We start from the raw sequence: 19,396 nt of genomic DNA on the forward strand, positions 1-19,396 counted from the left end.
ACTAAGAGTCAAGGTCACGCTAGTTGGCTGAAATGAAGCCCGGGATGCTCTTTTCACTGTAGCCTCGTTTGCTTGTGAGTAACGATAACCTTGCTTCATTCGTTCCAGTTCTAGTCTGCATTCTCCTGCACCTTGGAATTGAAAACAATTAATTAGTATTCAAAGCCGTTAAGTAAAATATGCAGTTAATTCAGAAGCGTTAAAAGCTAATGGACTCGCTGAGTCTTGTGCCCGGGGCTGCCACGCAGAATGAGTCCATCAATCACTTCTATCAGTGATCCTTTGCAAGCTGACGGCTGTGTTGGAGCATCTTGACAAGGAAGCAGGGCCGGAGCGGCGTCCGGCGTGGCTTATGTTGACATCTTGAGAATGAACTGGAGCCATTTTACTGCCTCTGTCACTTCATTCTGCCCTCAGTCTCTGATGAGGAGTTATTCTTGGATAGTCGGACACAATCTGTTACATCCATGGCAAGTCCATCCATCCGTCTATGTTCCGTACTTCTTATCCAACAAACTGTAGTCTAGCCTAGCCCAGTTGACTCCAGGAGAAGGGAGGACGATAGCCTGGACTGGTGGTCAGTCGGTCACAGGCCACATACAAAGACAGGCAACCCTTCCACTCTATTTCACCCCATCACTGAGTGAGAACTGAACCCTCGCCTACGCTCAAGTTAAACGAATGTACCATTTTCATCACTGATCCATAGTACGTCGTGAAATATAAATAATCATCATTGTCACGGTAAAATCTTTAACTGTTCTCAATATTTTTTACATTAAGTACTCTCTCAAACATACAGTAATGTCATAGTGTTCATCAAAACTGTTAGAACCCTGGGCCCAACTATGTCAATTAAACACGCGAGGGTTTATGAGTGGAACTATTAAATAGGTTTATCGTCACCCTTAACACACCCCACAACACAGGATTATCACTCAAAATAATCCGTTAGAAACATCCGATAATCTGGCCTTTTCTGACTTTAATCGGAAGTGGGGTAAATGATCAAATTCGGACAGGTTATCATAATGGCAAAGCACTGTCTGAAGTCAAACCAGCAGGATAAATCATAAAACAAGCACAAAGGTGAATACCGTAGCCACGAAAATGGCAACTTTTCCACATGAACGTCTTTCGGTGATATGATGTTTGCCAAAAGTAAACAACTGTCTTCAGAAAGGGGATTTCCTCTATTAAACTAAAGTTACTCTCTTACATTTACCTTGGCGTAGCTTCCAGTTGTCTTTTGGGGGGGCCTCCTTGAGCGGTAAACCCGCTCCAGGCTACAGCTACCGAATATTCTTGTGCAAACAGCCGGCAGATGCGTCTTGGCCTCGCTACTTCATTCAGCCGCCTGATCCTCTGCTGGCTCGCCCGTGCTGCCAAATGACTTCTCATGAATAATTGTTAGGTTCCGGACTGATTGGATACGTTGACTCCACATGTGGAATACTTCAAGCCATTAAGCATCTGCACTCGATCAACACAACAGCTGCTTTATTGCCTGCATGAGTTTAGGAATGTAAGAAGGGGGTGAGACACGTTAGATGTGTAGTACAGTATTAAGGATTGCGCCCTGGCATGAATAGCAAAAACCGGCGAGTAGTACAATTGTCTCTTACTAGTTTAAACTTTAAATACACCACAAACTATAATCTCTAAAGTCAAATTTCATTTAAACTCATTTTAAATGAAATGTGTTGATAAGAGACAAAAGGTAGCCAGCTATGCTAAGCTAAATTAGCTGGAGAAGACCAGATTGTAGTACTGTCAAAAAGAGGACTCCAAGATGGAGTGCTGTAGCACATTTTAAATAAAGTCAAAACAAAACTTTACAAATATTAATAATAATGTCTTCTCCCAAGACATTTACTCCTGTCTGCCACTTCTTTTTCAGATGATCCAAGCTTTTGTTAGCAGTCTTTCATTTCATGTCAAGTGTAAATGAAACTCTTCGCATGACATGTGCACAGAAGTCCCCTCAGTGAGTCCACAGACAACGTATTCCTATCCTTTGTCCACTGGCTTTGCATCAGTGAAAATATTCTCTCTACATTAGCATTATGTGGAGAAATAGCAAAAAAGAACTCTGCAATTTTAAGTAGTTTAGAGTGACAGTCAGTGTCTTGATTCTGAAGTGTAAAGGCTCTCCGTCCCTGCAGCAGTAACTTTAACATCAATTTTTGCATTGACGAAATAGTCCACTATTTTACCTGAAGAGCTTTTCACAACAGCGGCTTTTTTTTTTTTTTTGCTTACCGGGTACTTGAACTTATAGGGTGGTCCAAATTGCCGGCCCCTTTTGTTGGCGATGGAGACAGCTCGACCAGCTTTGCACACCAAACATTTTGCATCGAATGAATCCCGACCAGAACGGGGGAACGTGTATATTTCTTCTTGAGGTTGTCCGTAAACAAACATACATTTTCGGTTCAGCATTTTGTAGGTTTAGCCACGGCGTCATTCCTGCGAGTATAGAGATGCAGTTGCTAATGCTGGGTTGAATGCAGGTCACACATGCGCTAAATATGCTGAATCCGCCCGGATCATTTTTTTGCCCCCAGAAGGAGGACATGTCTGGACAAAAACGGACGTTTGATCACCCTATTTAACATAGATTGAAGTTTAACAGGTCAGAAAAATTTTGTGGAAGTTACTTGGCTCCCGTAAAGTAATGATGTGACGTACTGTGACGAGGCTTACATTTCTTTAATGCTTAAAAATTCCAAAACACTAAAAGTGAGTTGTTTACCTCTAGCAGCGGACATCGTGTTGCCATCTCCAAGCTGCGTTAGCTTTCCTTTGCTGTAATTCCATGAAACTTTTTGTCCTTTTTTAGTTTAAAGATGCATTTTTTTATATATTTGAGGAAGTCAGAAATGGCCCGTCAGCAACAAATGTCTCTGTGGAAACACAAAAGTAGCCAAATACTGCTTCCGGGTGCCTGAACTACAGTTTTAAAATTCTTCATTAAAGTTTTGAGGCAGAAATTATTGTGGTTGACTTAAACGAGTTAGCCGATTATTTTTTTTCTCAGCTCTCCTTGAGATCAATTCCTATTCAGACAGGGCTTTGGTGCTTGAATTTCTTTCAATACAAAAACACAAATAGATGAAATTACAAACTACAAATAGGTGGTGAAATAATGTAACACATTTGAGTGGTTAGCATTAGCGCAAAAGCTAAAAGATCACAAACAAATAATGTACAGTCAAACACACAATACTAGTCAGTGACATATGATAGTAATTGTTCATAAAAGTCTGCCTGTCCGAGTTGTTCCAAACCAATAAGAATGGGAACACAAACTAAAACTAACAAAACCGACACTGAAACAATCGCCAACGCTAGACGAAGTACACCACTCGAGTCTTCTCTGCTCAGAATGTGAGTCTTTACACTCTGCTGGATATTTTTATTCTTCTTTTACCGCTGTCATCCTTTTAGAAAAGGGCCGCAAAAAAATCCAAGAGGAGAAGCAAAACACACACGCAGAGTTAATCCTTTGATGCAGGCTGTGAAATGAGGTCCACTGAGAGGCATTTTTTGTTGCCTTTCTTGAAAAAAAACTAAAGGTACAACATACATCAGCTCACAATAGTGTTCCCCTCTTTTTGCGAATCTCGACAAGGCTCGGTTCCTGTCTAGCAATAATATTGAAAATACATGAGTAATTAACACCACTACTTAGAAAGGTTTATAAAATGCTAGTTGTCTGGCTCATAAAGGATTTTAAGTGAAATATAAAATGTTTTTCTGGGCCACTTTATCATCATTTTGCTCTCTGTTTGGAGCACTGAAATAATTCTCAGACAGGTTTACTAGTTTTCTAGATGAGCCTAATTAACTGTTCTACTGATTAAAAAAAAACACTTGTCGTATTTGTTTATTATTGAAAAAATCAGGCTCTGAAAAATACTAAATGTCTTATTTAAGGAATATAAATCACAATAGTGTTCAATAATTTCACTCTTTGTTCTGATAAGTGTATTAAGGAATTGCATGGTATTAAAAGGGCAGCTGTTAAAAAGCCATTTGAGAGCAGCAAACGATGCTGCGCTACTTTGGTTTATCTAAATTGGTGGATTGTGGCTGGTTGAATTAGTTTTGGGCAGGAATAATGGGAATGTCAATGGTAGGACTGCAGTGTTTCCCAACCTTTTTAATCGAGGCAATACAAGGCAAGCTTTATTGATATCACACATTTCACACACAAGGCAACTCGATGTGCTTCACACAAGTGAGGACGCATCACCTAAAACACAACAGTTAACGGCTTTCAGAACTAAAGCAAAGAAAACTAAAATAACAAAATTATTAAAAGTACTTACAATGACAACATTTAAACACATTAACAGAAAACTTGAAAAAGATTCAAAACAATTAATAAAATTGGTTTCTAAAATTACGAAAGAAAAAAAATGCTTTAAAAATGATGAGACAACCTTAGTCAAAGGTCTGATAGAAAAAAAGCAAAGTTCTTCACCTGGATTTAAAAGCATTTACACGTGGGGCTGACTTCACTTCTATTGGCAGTTTATTCCATTTGAGTGCAGCATAACAACTAAATGAAGCTTCACCATGTTTACTTTAACTCTGGACTCCAAGTGTGCAGATCTCATAGATGTATTGGAGCCCAGGTACATATTTTACAATGGGAAAATATCATGGCACACCACCAAACAAATGGGCCCAAAGTGTGTACAGTAAATGTACTTAACTCGTTTGTTCCCAAAAACGTATAAATATTTTATATATTTTTTTAATGTTTTAAGTTTCCCAAAGACATATTTATATGTTTTATATGTTTGTTTGTTTTTAATGCTAGAGCATACAGAAGGCTGCTCTGCATCTGAACTGCAGAGAACGTTTGAAGCGATGGTAGTTATTACAAAACGGCCAGCAAGTGGCAGCAGAGTATAAGAGATCAACCAGGACCATGCTGCAAACAATCTGTTTTCCCCACAGTTTAAAACAGATTTGTGAAAAATGATTAAACTTAGATATATTCTAATGCTAATTGCTGCAAAATGGAAACAGATAAACTATTTCCTGATGAAAGAAAATACTCTAATCTTTCTTTTGGTAGGTTCCATGTTTTTATAGCAATAGAACACAATATTCTGGCGGCCTTGCAAAATCTGTCAAAATCCAGTAAAACAGCTGGAAGCAAAGGGGATTGCTTCAGTGAAAATGACTGGGAGTGAATGAGTTGACGTGAAATGTGGACCTGTTAAGATGAACACAAAGCTGCTTGTTATTTTGTTGTATGAAAAGCAACAAGTGGATAAACGGGTTACTTGTAGCTTCTAGCGGAAGTGCATTTACCAAGTTTTAATTGTTCTGCCTGTAACTGTATGTCACAGATGAGATTGACAAACATACATTATTTCTTTCTTCTATTCTAACCATTTATGTGATTTCCCAAAAGATAGTTGTAGGGAATGACTACTTTAGGTTTCCTGAAAGTGACAAAATAAGTATTTCCAGCCGGCACTGTTAGTTTTTGCTGCTATGGGTATAAATTGAAGAAAACCATACCATGACGTCAACCCTATTGATAATCTGTGCATGAGCGTCTGTTAACTCAACTAAAATCCACCATCAGACTGCCTCCTGCACTACTTAAGGCCACTTATTATTCATGTGTTGATTGAGGATTATTGTTCCATCTGGTTTACAAAGGGTACAGAGGATTAGAAAAAAAAAGTAGGAGGCGCACCTGATGTCGGGTTTAAGGATGTGGGGCTAGCAAGGAGCTGAAGCACAGGGACCGGCCGGGCTCTCCAGTGCGGGGGGAGCCAGGCAATGCGATCATTTTTCTGCAGGACTGTCATACACCATGGGCTGCCTCATTTGTCTGCGCCTTTGTTGCCAGGTTCCCCCGCAAAATTCCAGGATTAGGCCGCAGGCCAACAGTAAGCAGGAGAGGGGGGGATGTACTGTATCAGCTAATTATGATAGCGCCTCGTTTTACTTAAAATGTAGCACATGATGTACATTTTGCATTCTTAATAAATGCTGAGTGGCTGAAAACGAACCCTAATGAAAGATGCGGGCGTGTTGTTGCTCCACATTGCTGGAGTGTGTGACCCAGTTTATCTGCTGCTCAGGTGATTAATGCAGCATCACTACAAATAAAGGTCACGGCCGGAGCACAAGAGCTGAGGGAGTTGCATATGATTTGTCTGGGGGAGTTTTTCAGGGCAATACTCACTGACTGTACAGCCAGGTAATTATTTTATATACTGCTTCTGCTCACTTGCTGTGGTGAGCTGGTGCTGGAGCCTGCAATATGAACATTTGATTTGGACTTTCCGACTAACTTGAGTTGAGCAGTGCAAGCAGGCCTAATTAAAATACATAAAGTGTGATTATGCATCTCTACGGTTTACCGAAATGATCATAACCACTTTCATATCTTTGAAGTGCTGCACACAGAGACTCGCACGGCGTCTTTTCCAGAGAAATTACCGCAGCTAAATGAAGCGATGATTTTCTTTAGCCGTGCCAGCTGTAGTGCAAATAGTCTTCAGTCTGCCGGAAAATTCGTCTCCTTTCTTGGAGATTGGAGGGATTTAAGGAAGACGGATTGATGAGCATGAGGCTTTTGAATGTCTTGATGGTGTTGTAGTGTCAAACTGGTTTTTGCATGCCCTGTAATTTCTTGTATTTCTATAAATAATCACATATTGTGTATATATCAGCATATATATTTATTATCCTCCTCCTTTTCTCTTCAGGTCAATGGCAGAGAGCTGTCCAAGTCCAGCCATGAGGAGACGTTGGAGAGCTTCCTTCCGGCCAAGGATCCCGTCGTGGTTCAAGTCATCCGGCGGACCCCCAGCGGCCGACCTCATGGCCCGCCTCAGGAAATCCGCGTGGTGGATGTGTGCACTCAGACCGACATCACCTTCGAACACATCGTGGCGCTGGCAAAGCTGCGGCCTACGACGCCACCCGTGCCTGACGTCTGTCCCTTCTTGCTCAGCGACAGGTGGGCTCAAGTTGTTACATGCTCACGTTAGGACATTTGAACTGTACTAACTTGCTTAATTATTGTTGGTTGTTTTCTCTTCTTCCTTATTAACTTTTTGCACATCCTCAATCTTGTTTTATCATCCTACACCGCACAGAGAAGCAGTGATGTGTTATCACCAAAACTAATGACACCATTATTGACATTGAAATCAAATAGAGTATCAAGAAGGGGTTTTCCTTGAAAAACTACAAAAGAAATAGGAGTTGTTATTTTCCCTGGTGTCACTTTGATTTTCTGTTCTGCACATCACAAAGCAACAAACAGAAAGAGTTAAGCATATTTTCAAAAGTAGTTTTCACCTCCTGGGACTGGAACAACAGGGACTTTCTTTTATTTCTTCTTTACTTTTTTCTTGATTTTCATTATTTTATTTTTTATTTCAGCCACTATTAATTCATTTGTACCACACTCATTGCTGTGGATCAAAGAATTATTGACACGTAATGTATTGCGCAAATAAAAAATCCCCCACAGGACCTTGTTGGCAATTATATAGCAAGAAGGCCCATTTAGACTCATCCAAGGTTTACAACGTGATTAAAGCAAATTGGCTCGTAAAAAAACAAACAAACAAAAAAAAAATTGGACATCACATTGGATCGGGCAACTCGTAGCCCGCGGCCCCGAGCCCAAATGTAATCAATGCGCCCCATAAAACCCCCATTTTACTCCTCTTCATCGCTGCGATCAGGTGCACAATTCAATATAGCGCCGATTTGATAGATATGACAAATGTTGTGTCACGCGTGATTATGTTCCTTGCAGCTGCTGCCAGAGGTACTTATGTTTCTAAAGTGGAGGCATTGTGACAAATCCTAGTCTGGTTCCTGCTGCTCCGTAATCAGACCATGACATGGCGCTGCTGAAGCAGACCACATACGATGAGCCTGCCATTCGAGTAGCGAATATTTTTTTTGTCATTTGACGTTCCTCTGCAGGCAAAAAAGTTAAAAATTGCCTATAGTCATAGTTAAAACTGTAAATATACCACAAATATGGCCACAAGAAATTCATCTTTGATCACCATTAAATTAACCAGATTCACCATTGTGTCAAACTGCCGCAGTGTAGCGCCAACTACTGCCAAGGAGGACTTACTCAATGTCAAATTTTGTTTGCCTCATATATCGGTGGATAGTATCAGCACCCTCCACAAATATTAGAGCCTGCGAGGGCCCTTTTTAACTGCTCGCAGCTCTAGTTAGGGCCCGAGCAATTATTGTTCTTATTCTTATTCTTATTCTTATTCTTATTCTTATTCTTATTCTTATTCTTATTCTTATTCTTATTCTCCTGATTAATCACATTTTTCGGGGCCTAAATATGAACAATACCCTAAAATAAGGCCGGCATCAGCCCCATACTGATTGATACCTGGTTGTCCTTCAAATCACAATCAAAATATTGTAGGGTCACATGGTGGGTTGATGGTGGGCTAGGAATACCCTAAGTCATATCAAAGCGACAACTGTTGTTGTAATGCTGAATTCTAGCCTAGGGGGCACCAGAAGCAACATACTGCAACTTTTAACATTTCCAAATGCTGTCCGATTGTTTTCAGCCATGTTGCGTGTAGCCTGCTTAAGTGTGCTTTCAGAGTTTTTTGTTGTCTTGTGTGGTCCTGATGCTGCCACTCAGTAATTGATGGCATGATAATAGGCTGCACAATAAGTGTGTGCGAGGGGGCGGGGGGGGGTGTCAGTCAATTAAATTGCAGCAGGCAAATCACGGCAATGAGCTGTTATTAGCGAGCGGCTTTACTTTTATCGCACACACTCAAGCCGCAGTGAAAGCCCTCGACGGCGTCTTTCTTCGCCATATTGCAGAGACAAAGGCGACAGGAAATCCTGTCACTCACCGCCGTTGAAGGGCTTTGAGAGAAAATAAACCAGAGGATGCAACTTACGTCTGCCTCTTTGTGTTTGCCTGCCTCCCCCGACAGCTGTCACTCCCTTCACACCATGGAGCAGGATTACTACGAAGGCACAGACTACCTCTCGCCACTTCCGGTCGACGGCGACAGGACGGAAGAGTTGGAATATGAGGTAACAATTTCAATTCGTCTTTTCAAATTACAGCATACTGTAATCAACGTTTCCGGTTCTGCGGCGTTTCCGGTCCTGCGGCTTTTCTGGTTCTGCGGCGTTTCCAGTTCTGCGGCGTTTCCGGTTCTGCGGCGGTGCCCCGCCATTCCTAAATCGTAGCCGCCGCTCCTTCAAATTTCCAATTAAAGCAGTTGGGTGCTGGAGAGGAGTGCAGCCACGCAGTGTTACACCGGATGGATGGTGGAAAAGACACCAGACAGCAGGGCTCGATACTGCGACCAATTTACCATAAATGTGGTCAACAGTGTTTGCTGGTTTAAAGAAAATTAAAAAATGATCCGTTTGCTGGGCGCAAGTGCACGTTTTAATTAGTAGTGCAACGGATCTTTGAGCCATAACTCGTTCTGATCAAGTGCGAGGAGGTCACGTGCTGCCTACTGAAGGCCACCCAAAATAAATGGCTACGAACTAATACATGGACGTCAATGCAATAGGGGTGGTAGGCTTTTATTTTGAAATGGACCTTCGGAGCGCATGGTGGCGTGTCTTCTAACTTGACTCGTTACGTTCCACGGTATTTCGTGGCTGTTTGTTCTCGACGCCATCCCGAAATCATATTCGATCGCTAATTAAGGACACCAAGAAACCGCTATTCAATCACGCCGCCATTGAATGATACGGCACAACTCTCCGGTGTTGGCAGTTAGCCCCTAATGGGAATGTAAACATTGACCTCTTTTGCAAGATGTGCGGTGCATTCAAATGCATTCGGACATTTCATACTCACACAGAAAGAAGTCCATCAATGCATTAAACGTTAAAAATTGCAAATATGTAAACAATGTGAAATCCCTTTGCTATTTTACCTAATTACAATCAATGAACATCTAGTTACTTATGTTTACTTATGTTTATTAGTCCCCTTTCACCAGCAGGCAAACAATGAACTAGAATAATATTCCGAGTCATACTATAGCAGTTATATTTTCATCAGTCTTCAATGACAATGTGTGGTTTTCCCAAAGTGCAAGATGGTTGGAAGGCCTCACTATAAGAGCTGGACCCTCTGTGTTGAACAAAATAATGTTCATATAGACATACTCTATTTGCTCTGGTCACTGAAATAACTTGGATGTGACGAGACTTATATTTGGCATAATGCATAGTGAAGAGTCCCAATGCTTCTGGGAGAATGTGTTTTGGACAGATGAGAGAAAAATTGAGCTTCATGTTCAAAGTTATTCGATGACTGGTGCTGTTTCTTTGTAGAATACATCAAATCCAACATTTCTCTACAAATATCATTTTAACTAGTCACTAAAATGTACCTTACATTTCCACTTTACATGTCCTTCTGTGATCAACAAGTTGCTGAAGTTGCCCTAATCACATGTTTATGTGTGAAAACACACTGTGGCTGCGCACATTTTCCTCAACAGCCAGTTTTCGATTTTGTTTACCAGGCGGTGGAAGCGTCCAAATACTAATTGACTCCCCAAGCATCGTAAGGGCGACAGATTGGAGTGGGGAGGGAGAGGGATTAGGAGTGGCAGATGATATTCCACATTGAACACACCATGAATCATTTGCCATTGCGATTCCTTATTCATCGAGGCAAGATGTAGAAGAAGCTCTTTGTCGGCCGTTTGACACATCAGTGACTCATCGTGCGTCAGAAAGACAGAAAGGTCTTTCTTCACAATTATCTGTCATGTTACCGTAAAATCCCGTGAATACAATGCAGGCCTACTGTATTTTTTTCCATATAAAATGATCAAAAATCGTCCCACCTTACAATACATGGAATCCTAAAAATACCCCCCAAAATTAAACATTTTATAGACGTTTACCGGTACATAGATATTAACGAGGCGTACTTACATTCCAACATGATATTTAATGTCTAATGTTTTACAAATTTGTGTAATTGAGTACCTCGTTTCCAGGAAACGTTCGTGTGTAGCAGTGACGTGCAATGAGCTCTAGGTTTGGGTAGGCAGCCAGACGCACACACCAATTACAAATTTGTGTCGGCAGGCAAGTAAGTGTACAACGTATCCTAGGGTGACCATATATTCATTTCCAAAAAAAGAGGACCTCGAGATACTTGATACTCAGATTTAAGATGTCGTACATTCAAACTATTTTAACTTAGCGTAGAAGGGTACAGTATAGGTAGAAAATAAAAAACAAAAAAAATATTACTCTCTTTTAAAGTAAAACATTTTTTTCCCGCAATCGTTTTTTTTTTTTTTTTTTTTTTTAACTTCGAGCGGGGTTCGTACCCATTGCCTCCGGACTGCGGCAGCTCAACACTTGCCACTCAGCTAAAGTTCTGGGCCACCGTCAGTCAGTCTGACAGCCACAGTAAACGTTGCAGTGCAGTCTGCCTCTCATTTGCCGCACAACGAAAAACTGACAATTTCAAACCCTCCCGGACAGAATGTAATAAAGTGAATATCTCCCTGTAAAACAGCCCAATTCCTCACAAAATCAAGCTAGCAATAGCAATGCCAAACACCATGTCAAGTGAAACAGCCAGTTAATCGAAGCACATCCACAAAGCCAATCTTTTCTCTTGCACCATTCTTTGTGAAAAGTCCGAATAATTATTTGTCCCTTACTTTGCTGAAGATCCGGTAGCTAAGGCGTTGGGCTCCCATCTTTCAAAAGCTGACGTTTTCCCTCAAAAGAAAGGCGTGAAAATAGTTTTATATTCTCCACAGTGGCGTCATTTTACTGCTTTGCTGTGCACTAAGTGTGTTACGTTCGCATAGGAATAATACAGCGACATAAAAAGGCTGCGTAGCGATCTGCCTATTTGCGTAAAGGACTTTTCTAATGGCAAACTGACTACGCATGCGCGGACACACATCGCTACGCGGACAGGGCTGGGAAAAGCACAGCAGCGGTGTGCCTTCAGGAGGATCATTTTTGTAGCATTTTTGCCTGCAGGCCAGACAAAGTAATGAATCATTTGTAATTGAGGTATGAAAATCACCAAATGTTGTCACTTCTAAACCTATACGTAGTGTAGGCTTTCTGAAATGAAATAAATAATTAAATTAAATAGAAGAAGCCCAAACTGTTTCAACTTTCATTTCAGCCTGGGGTAGGCAGTGCCTACCTTGCCTATCCTGACCGCACGTCACTGGTGTGTAGAGACCCTCAGCAAGACTAGTCAAGCTGAAAGCAGCAACAATTGTTCATGCTATCCATGATGGAACATTCAGCAAGAGGTCAAATTCAAAATAAAATATTTCCAAATGAGCGCTTTTATTTTGAAGTGGTTCCCGATGGCGTTTCATGGCGTGACCACTGACTTTGTAGTAACCTTGGTAGCACTGTCGCTTTAGCCACTGAACTCACCAAACAACGTCATTCTGATATCGAGCTCAATCGCTTAACAACGCAGAAAAAAAAGCTAAGCTAGCTAATTACGCTGACATTGTATTAATATTCAGCGCTAACTCCAGTGTTAGCGTCTCCAGCTAGCTCCTGGCTAGCCTGCAGCAAGCGAGACGGCGAGAGGCGCAAGATCCATTGGATTACTTTTGAAAGGCAAACACTTGCAAGGAGCTGCTGTTGGGCCAGCCCAACTCCACCTCCTCACTTACTAGGCCACGCCCCTTAAAGGCACACATTCAATACACAAATACTACTGCTCGTACAGTAATATGTACATGTCTTTTCGTTGTTGTTTTTTTTAATCCACTTTGTGGGGTATTTTAACTCATTTCAGAGATAAATCTGCTTGGCCACAGAACCCACGCAAATCTTGAGTCAAGGAACCATTCTAGTTCATTTCCTGTTTTAAACCGAGGTACCATATGCTGAAACTAACTGAAGGTGCTAAGAACACAAAGCTGACGTATTCTTTTATATGTTGTCGTCGGCCACGTGCCCGCCTCATTTCCCTTTTTATTTGTTGCATTTGAATTAGTTCTGAAGATTCCCACCCACTGAGACATGGCAAAAAGATGTGTGCCCCCGCTTAGATCACCGTGACACGTTGGTAACAAATATCACACGGTGTATTAAAGCCTTTGTGTAGCCCTCGTTGCTATTTACAAATCCTATTACACTCAGCGGGCTTTGTAGCTCATGACGGCGCACGTCTGCAGCCGCAATGCTTCTCATGGAGAGAGTCTGTCTGGACTAGGGAAGACATTCCTTGAAATGACTTTACTTGGAGGTGGAACGTTTTGCCGCCACTTCACAGAGGGACCATTGAAAAGCAAGTCACCTTTCCAACACGTCCACGGTGCAATTCCCGGCTAGCTGAAGTCGTTTGCTTGCAATCCGAGATCACTTTGTTCTTGTTAAAAGTGGACACAGGCTGCGTCGGAACGTTCTTTGCTATCACTGCGGCTTTCGTTGCAGTTTTCGGTGCTGTTTATCACATTCCAAACTCAAGAACAGATTGTCAGGCTAATGTCAATATTGCTGACCAATATTGCTCACTTTTGATTGCCTTTTGTATGTTGGTGGCATCAAACGACATAACATTGATGACCGTCAAATGGAGTTAAAGAGGAAGTCAACCTTAAACATTTATTGACAATAGTATGTTAGTTGTGACCTCACTGGTCTAAACATGACATTCTGATTAATATTACATTTGTGAAATAAGAAGCAAAATCCAGGGGGCGGCCATTTTGCCAGTTGCTGTCGACTGAAGATGACATCACAGTTGCTCAGGTAACAAAAAACAGCTTCAGAAAACAGGTGAGCTGTGATTGGTCGTTGTCTGCTGAGCAACTGTGATGTCATCTTCAGTCAACAGCAACTGGCAAAATGGCCGCCTTATGATATTGATCAAATCTGCTGGATTATGCTGCTTAATTTATATAACACAATATTAACCAGAATACCATATTTAGACTAGTGGGGCTGCATAGAACATATTATTGCCAAGAATTTTTGGGAGGGTTGACTTCCCCTTTAACTCATTCACTCCCAGCCATTTTCACTGAAGCAACCGCCTTTGCTCCAGGCTGTTTTACTGGATTTTAACTGATTTTGCAAGGCCCACAGAATATCGGGTTCTATTGCTATAAAAACATGAAACCTACCAAAAGAAAGATTAGAGTCTCTTCTTTCATCAGGAATAAAAAGTATATTTGTACCTGTTTCCGTTTTGCAGCAATTAGCATTAGAATATAGTTACGTTTCATCATTATTTACAAATCTGTTTAAAACACTGGGGAAAAGAGCTTTTTTGTAACATGGCGCTCGTTGATCGCTTATACTCTGCTGCCACCTGCTGGCGTGTTTTGTAATAACTGCCATTGCTTTAGGCGACCTCTTCAGGTCAGAGGCTGCATCAAAGCCTTCTGTATGCTCTAACATAAAAAGGTTTTTGGGACCATGGCAATATTTAAAATAGAACGTTTTTATATGTTTTTGGGAGCAGATGAGTTAAATACCAAAAGCAGGATGATAGTAATGCTTTTCTACACTACAATCCTATTCATAAGCTATAACTGTTAAATAATGATCTCTCGATGAGTAACTTATTTCCTCATGTTGAAATTCTAGAGTGATGACAAGCCGCTGTTAGTAATTAATCACTTGGAGGCAATCAACGACAGCAATAATTGATGGTTGTTTTGGTTTATTACACTTATATGAGAAGCATTAGACCCTAATGAGTCCCGCATTTTAATGTTGGATACGTTTTGTTTGCGATATCACCCGCTGCCTTTGGAGACTGACAGCAAAAAGGAGCCTGACCACCTTTTTTTTGTTTTTTTCGCCAACTGCGGCGGATCACCGCAGGAAAATGACAACTTTGCGCTTGTTGACAGGCTTCCCTCTCATTCTCAGTGCATTTGTGGCTGCTTTTTCAATTACTGCTAATCAAAGGCGCCATTATGATGACAGCCCACAGTGCGCTTTGATGGCGGCGCGGCCGCGAACATTTTTTGCGCCGCATCACGCCACCACCACCGTCGCCGTTAATTTACTGTCAGCTCTTATCTCAGTGCCGTGCGCTGATCTACCGGGAACTTAAAAAAATTTATTTTGGAAGACAAAAATGAATTTAAGTATGTGTGGCTGTTGTATCCTGACGCTTCTTCTTTGCAACATTTTTCTCGTTGTGACCTCTCAGCCCAATTCTTTGTGACATTTTCTTGAAAGCGTGCCATTCACAGTATTTTTTTTTTACACAGAAGGTGTCGTTTGTTCTCACACATAAGTTGAATCTATGAGGCAGAAAGGTGCGATGTCGCGTCCCGCTCACAGCTCATTTGTGTTTGTTATTCTCGGATGGCTGGGGACCTTGCCGACGATTTCAACATCCTTCTCGCGCGGTATTAGCATGCAAGGCGTGCCGCGCGGTCTCTGGAGCTCCTATTACCACCTCCACTGCGTGACGAGGTGCGCCGGCATCATATTTCTAATGGCTCTTGGCGCCTGGAAGCATTTTGAGCATACGGCGCTATTGAGATGACACGTTCATTTTCTTGTCCGGTCTTCGCACTTCCACAAGCAAGATTTGAAGCTGTCACATCTGCAGATTTAGTCGAAGATTGCAGCTTTGTTTGATTTCGTTTCAAGGTGTGTGCTCACGAGTGGTGAAAAATGTGTGCAATATGTTGGAAATTGTATCTTTCAACGAACCATTACGCGGTGCAAGTTCTTGAGCATTTAGTAGCTGGTGTTCGACAAAAGTCATTGCAGCTGTGCTTACCTGCTTTGACATCAGCAGGGATGGGTGGGAGGATTTATGAAGAAGGCGGGGCTAGTGGGTGGGTGGGCAATCCACAGCCCAGAATCCACAGGTTTGAGGGGCATCAACACAGGAAAACTTCCATCCGCCACACCCGGGCTTTCACAGGTTTTCACTAGTGTTAGGGTTTCAAAGTGGGGTTTTAAACTAGAGTTGGGCTTTCACACGGGTTAGGGTTTTAAATTACGCTTTCAAACTATGGTTATTCTTTCAAAGTAGGGTTTTAATTAAGTTAGGGTTTCATGTTGTTTTTTTCACTTGGGTTAGGGTTTCAAATTAGAGCTTCAAACTTGAATGATGGTTCCAAAGTAGGGTTTTAAACTAGGCCTAGGGTTTCAAAGGGGGGTTAGAGTTTGAAAGTAGGGTTTTAAGCAAGTGTTAGGGTTTCAAAATGGGTTTTTTAAATTAGTGTTAGGGTTTTTATGTAGGGCTTTAAACTAGGGTTAGGGTTTCAAAGTACGGTTTTAAAACTGGAGTTTGTGTTTCAAAGTAGGGTTTGTAATTAGGGTTTGAGTTTTAAACCAGAACTAGGGTTTTAGAGGATTTTAAGTATGGTTAGTTTTAGTTAGTTAGGATTTTAAAGTAGGGTTTCAAACTCAGGTCAAGGTAGCAAATTGGGGTTTTAAACTAGGGTTAGGGTTTAAAAATACGGTTTTCAATCTGGAGTTGGTGTTTCAAAGTAGGGTTTCTAATTAGGGTTAGGGTTTTAAAATACGGTTTTCAATCCAAAGTTGGTGTTTCAAAGTAGGGTTTTAAACCAGAATTAGAGTTTCAAAATAAGGCTTTAAACTAAGGTTAGAGTTTTAAAGTATAGGGTTTCAAAGGTGAGGGTTTTAAATTTGGGTTTTAAACTTAGGTTGGGGTTTTAGAGTAGGGTTTCAAATTTACACTGCATCACTTTCTGTACTAAAATCCCACAAAATTCTCCCGCGTGATTTGGACCCAGAAGCAGCAGGTGTTGACTCTCCAGCAGTCTGCCCCTCATCTAATCCAACCTCTATTAAACCTCCCCTTCCCTGACAAGTCCTGTCATACGTGACATGTGAACACACACACACGTGGTCACGAAGAAATGAAAACAACCGTCCCGTTCTTTTTTTCTTTTCTTTTTTTTTCACCTTGTTTCTGCCCTAATGAAGACCTCAGGTGGAAAGGGCCATTTCACACTTGATTCCCTCCAGCGCTGTTGATATGTCGCCGCATTGGGAGACGGGGCCGCCGGTGCACACACCGGAGGGGGAGAGAAATTGGATGGCGACATCCGGAAGGCGGGGATTTGGAGACGGGTGTCCTGCTTTTGTGCCCTGAAACTTGAATGAGGACTCGATGCAGATGTGTGGCTCATGTAAGTCAATAGTTTGTTGATGCCTACCAGGACGAGGCGAGGAATTATTTAGTGTGCCGCATTATCATACGTACGCTTGCTCGCATTTGCATAATTTGATCATATTTATGGTTTGATGATCTATATTTGGCGCCGACTGGAAAGAAAAACACTTGATCTCCTGTGACATTTCAATTCCCCACGCATGAGAACGTCTCTTATGATCAAACGCATTCGCACTCCCCAAAGTCAGAGGGAAGTTTGCCTTCCAGTGTGTTCAAAGTTAGTCTGAATTTTCTGCTTGAACCAGAAGAATCAAACTTGCCATTTCATTTGATCTTCATTGAGTCAGGTTTTTAAAGAAAAAGTAAAGAATAGCGCCAATATCACGTATTTCAGACAGAATATTAAGAGTACTTACATTTGAGTACTGGCTGATAATTACTCATATTTGACAATGTCATTCAATTGCCATTTTGATAAAAACAAATAAAAAAAAGTTTAATTTCAATGGAATATTGTTCAAAACTTTTCAATGAAAACACAAACTTTCATCAAACATGGCATACGTTTCCCACAAAAAACACTCCTTTTACACACTATCAACTATGATTCAAAAATAATATAAAATAATAAATAAATATTTATAAATAAATACAGGTACATACAATAAGAATGTCACAGCAAAGCTGCAGTAATATAACTCGTTTTCACAAAGTAGAAGTAATATATGAGCATTCTTATATAATATAAGATACAGTAATCTTTCTGTATATGTTGCGCCATTTGTATTTAACGTTACGTGTTAGCATTAAGCTAGCAGGTACAAAGCTACAGTATGTCTTTGTAAAACTTTGTAAAACGTGTTTAGTTAACTATGTATGTATTTAATTATCTTTATTGTGTGTGTTAGTTTTGCAGTAAACTTCAATTCAAGCTCGTTGACTCTTTTTGAAGAACTGTTTGCTATGTCCCAAACTCCAGACTGAACACAACGCCTCACGTGTGTAACAGGCTGGTATTAGCATTTTTACTAGTCCAAGTAGGAAGTAATTTAAATGGAAATGATGTAATTATTTTTTTTTTTAAATAGAATAGATATGAGGTACGTTTTTGTTCAGTACTGCACACAATTCATTACCATCGCTAATGCTAATGCTAATGTGACTTTGAATTTGTTGTTCCCAGGTTTAATTTTTAAATATCATTGCTTCAATATGATATTTGCGATATTAAGTTTTTAGAGTGTGTTTAGTTTTCACTTCCTAAGTTGTGAGCAAGTGAATTTTGTAATATAATCACTTGATACATACTATAGCATAAAATGTTGAATAGCTGGATCATTTTTCAAACTGTTTTGTTTGTATGGACGTTTTTTGTGTCGTGAGTTTGAATCAGACAGCCCGACACAACTCACATAGCATGAAAAGCGCCGGCATGAATTTTGATGGTCCAACTTTTCATCGCGCAAGCGGCTCTCCATCATTTATAGATCGTCTTTGTTGAATCGATGATCAAGTAGCATCGGCTTTCCTTTGAATGAAATCCCGGCAGTCTCTCATTTGAGGCTCTACTCTGACATTAAGCTCCGTTTTCAACTACTGTTCCCTTAATTAAACCGTATGCAAATAGGCAATCGGCAGCAAAGTGAGCATTAAGACTCATTGTCTATTTCCATCGGATGCACTGCGATGGCATTTCCATCTTTTTCCGATTCCTTTCACACGTAGGCCTTGATAATAATGTGCTGAAATGAGCTATTAAAGTAATAGAACAACTTCAACCTCAAAGAATCGCTGAAGAACCGCAGTTTCTTTCATCTGCACAACACCTAGGGCAACATTTGCGTTACTGTATTCTCCCCTTTCCTCCACACAGGAAGTGGAATTATGCCGACTCAGCAGCCAAGAAAAGCTGGGGCTGACTCTGTGCTACAGGACGGACGAGGAAGAGGACGTTGCTATCTATGTCAGCGAGGTGAGGACATGCCAAAGTGTGAAAATATAACAATACGGGGGAAATCATACCCTGGAAATATTTGCTTTAGGAGTCCAAAACCCGCCTTAGTAACACTTACGAGTCATACATGTATGTTATATTTGGACGGGTAAAATCCGATTTTACAAAGTACATGCGATCATGTGGACGAGGCCATTTTTTGTTTGGAAGATATTCAATATTTAAACATTAAACTACTGCTGACACTATCGAATAATTTTAGAACCGATTAATCTATCGATTATTAA

The 19,396-nt window shown here is 40.9% G+C and overlaps 1 protein-coding gene across 3 annotated transcripts in view; it reads left to right on the forward strand.

Moving 5' to 3' along the window:
* The window catches only part of LOC147175549 (PDZ domain-containing RING finger protein 4), a 136,906-nt gene that overhangs the window by 107,149 nt on the left and 10,361 nt on the right, over nt 1-19,396 (forward strand). For 2 of the 3 annotated variants that reach the window (XM_086074813.1, XM_086074814.1), the window contains 3 exons: nt 6,747-7,000; nt 8,988-9,090; nt 19,029-19,127. In XM_086074813.1, coding sequence (XP_085930939.1) covers nt 6,747-7,000; nt 8,988-9,090; nt 19,029-19,127 — 456 coding nt within the window. Of the gene's footprint in view, nt 1-6,746; nt 7,001-8,987; nt 9,091-13,185; nt 13,332-19,028; nt 19,128-19,396 lie in introns of those variants that run through there. The other variant, XM_086074815.1, reaches the window with a different exon arrangement.

Source organism: Leptonotus elevatus, chromosome 4 (genome assembly GCF_054856555.1).
Source record: "Leptonotus elevatus isolate MCC_2025b chromosome 4, RoL_Lele_1.0, whole genome shotgun sequence".
Classification (NCBI taxonomy): Eukaryota; Metazoa; Chordata; class Actinopteri; order Syngnathiformes; family Syngnathidae; genus Leptonotus; species Leptonotus elevatus.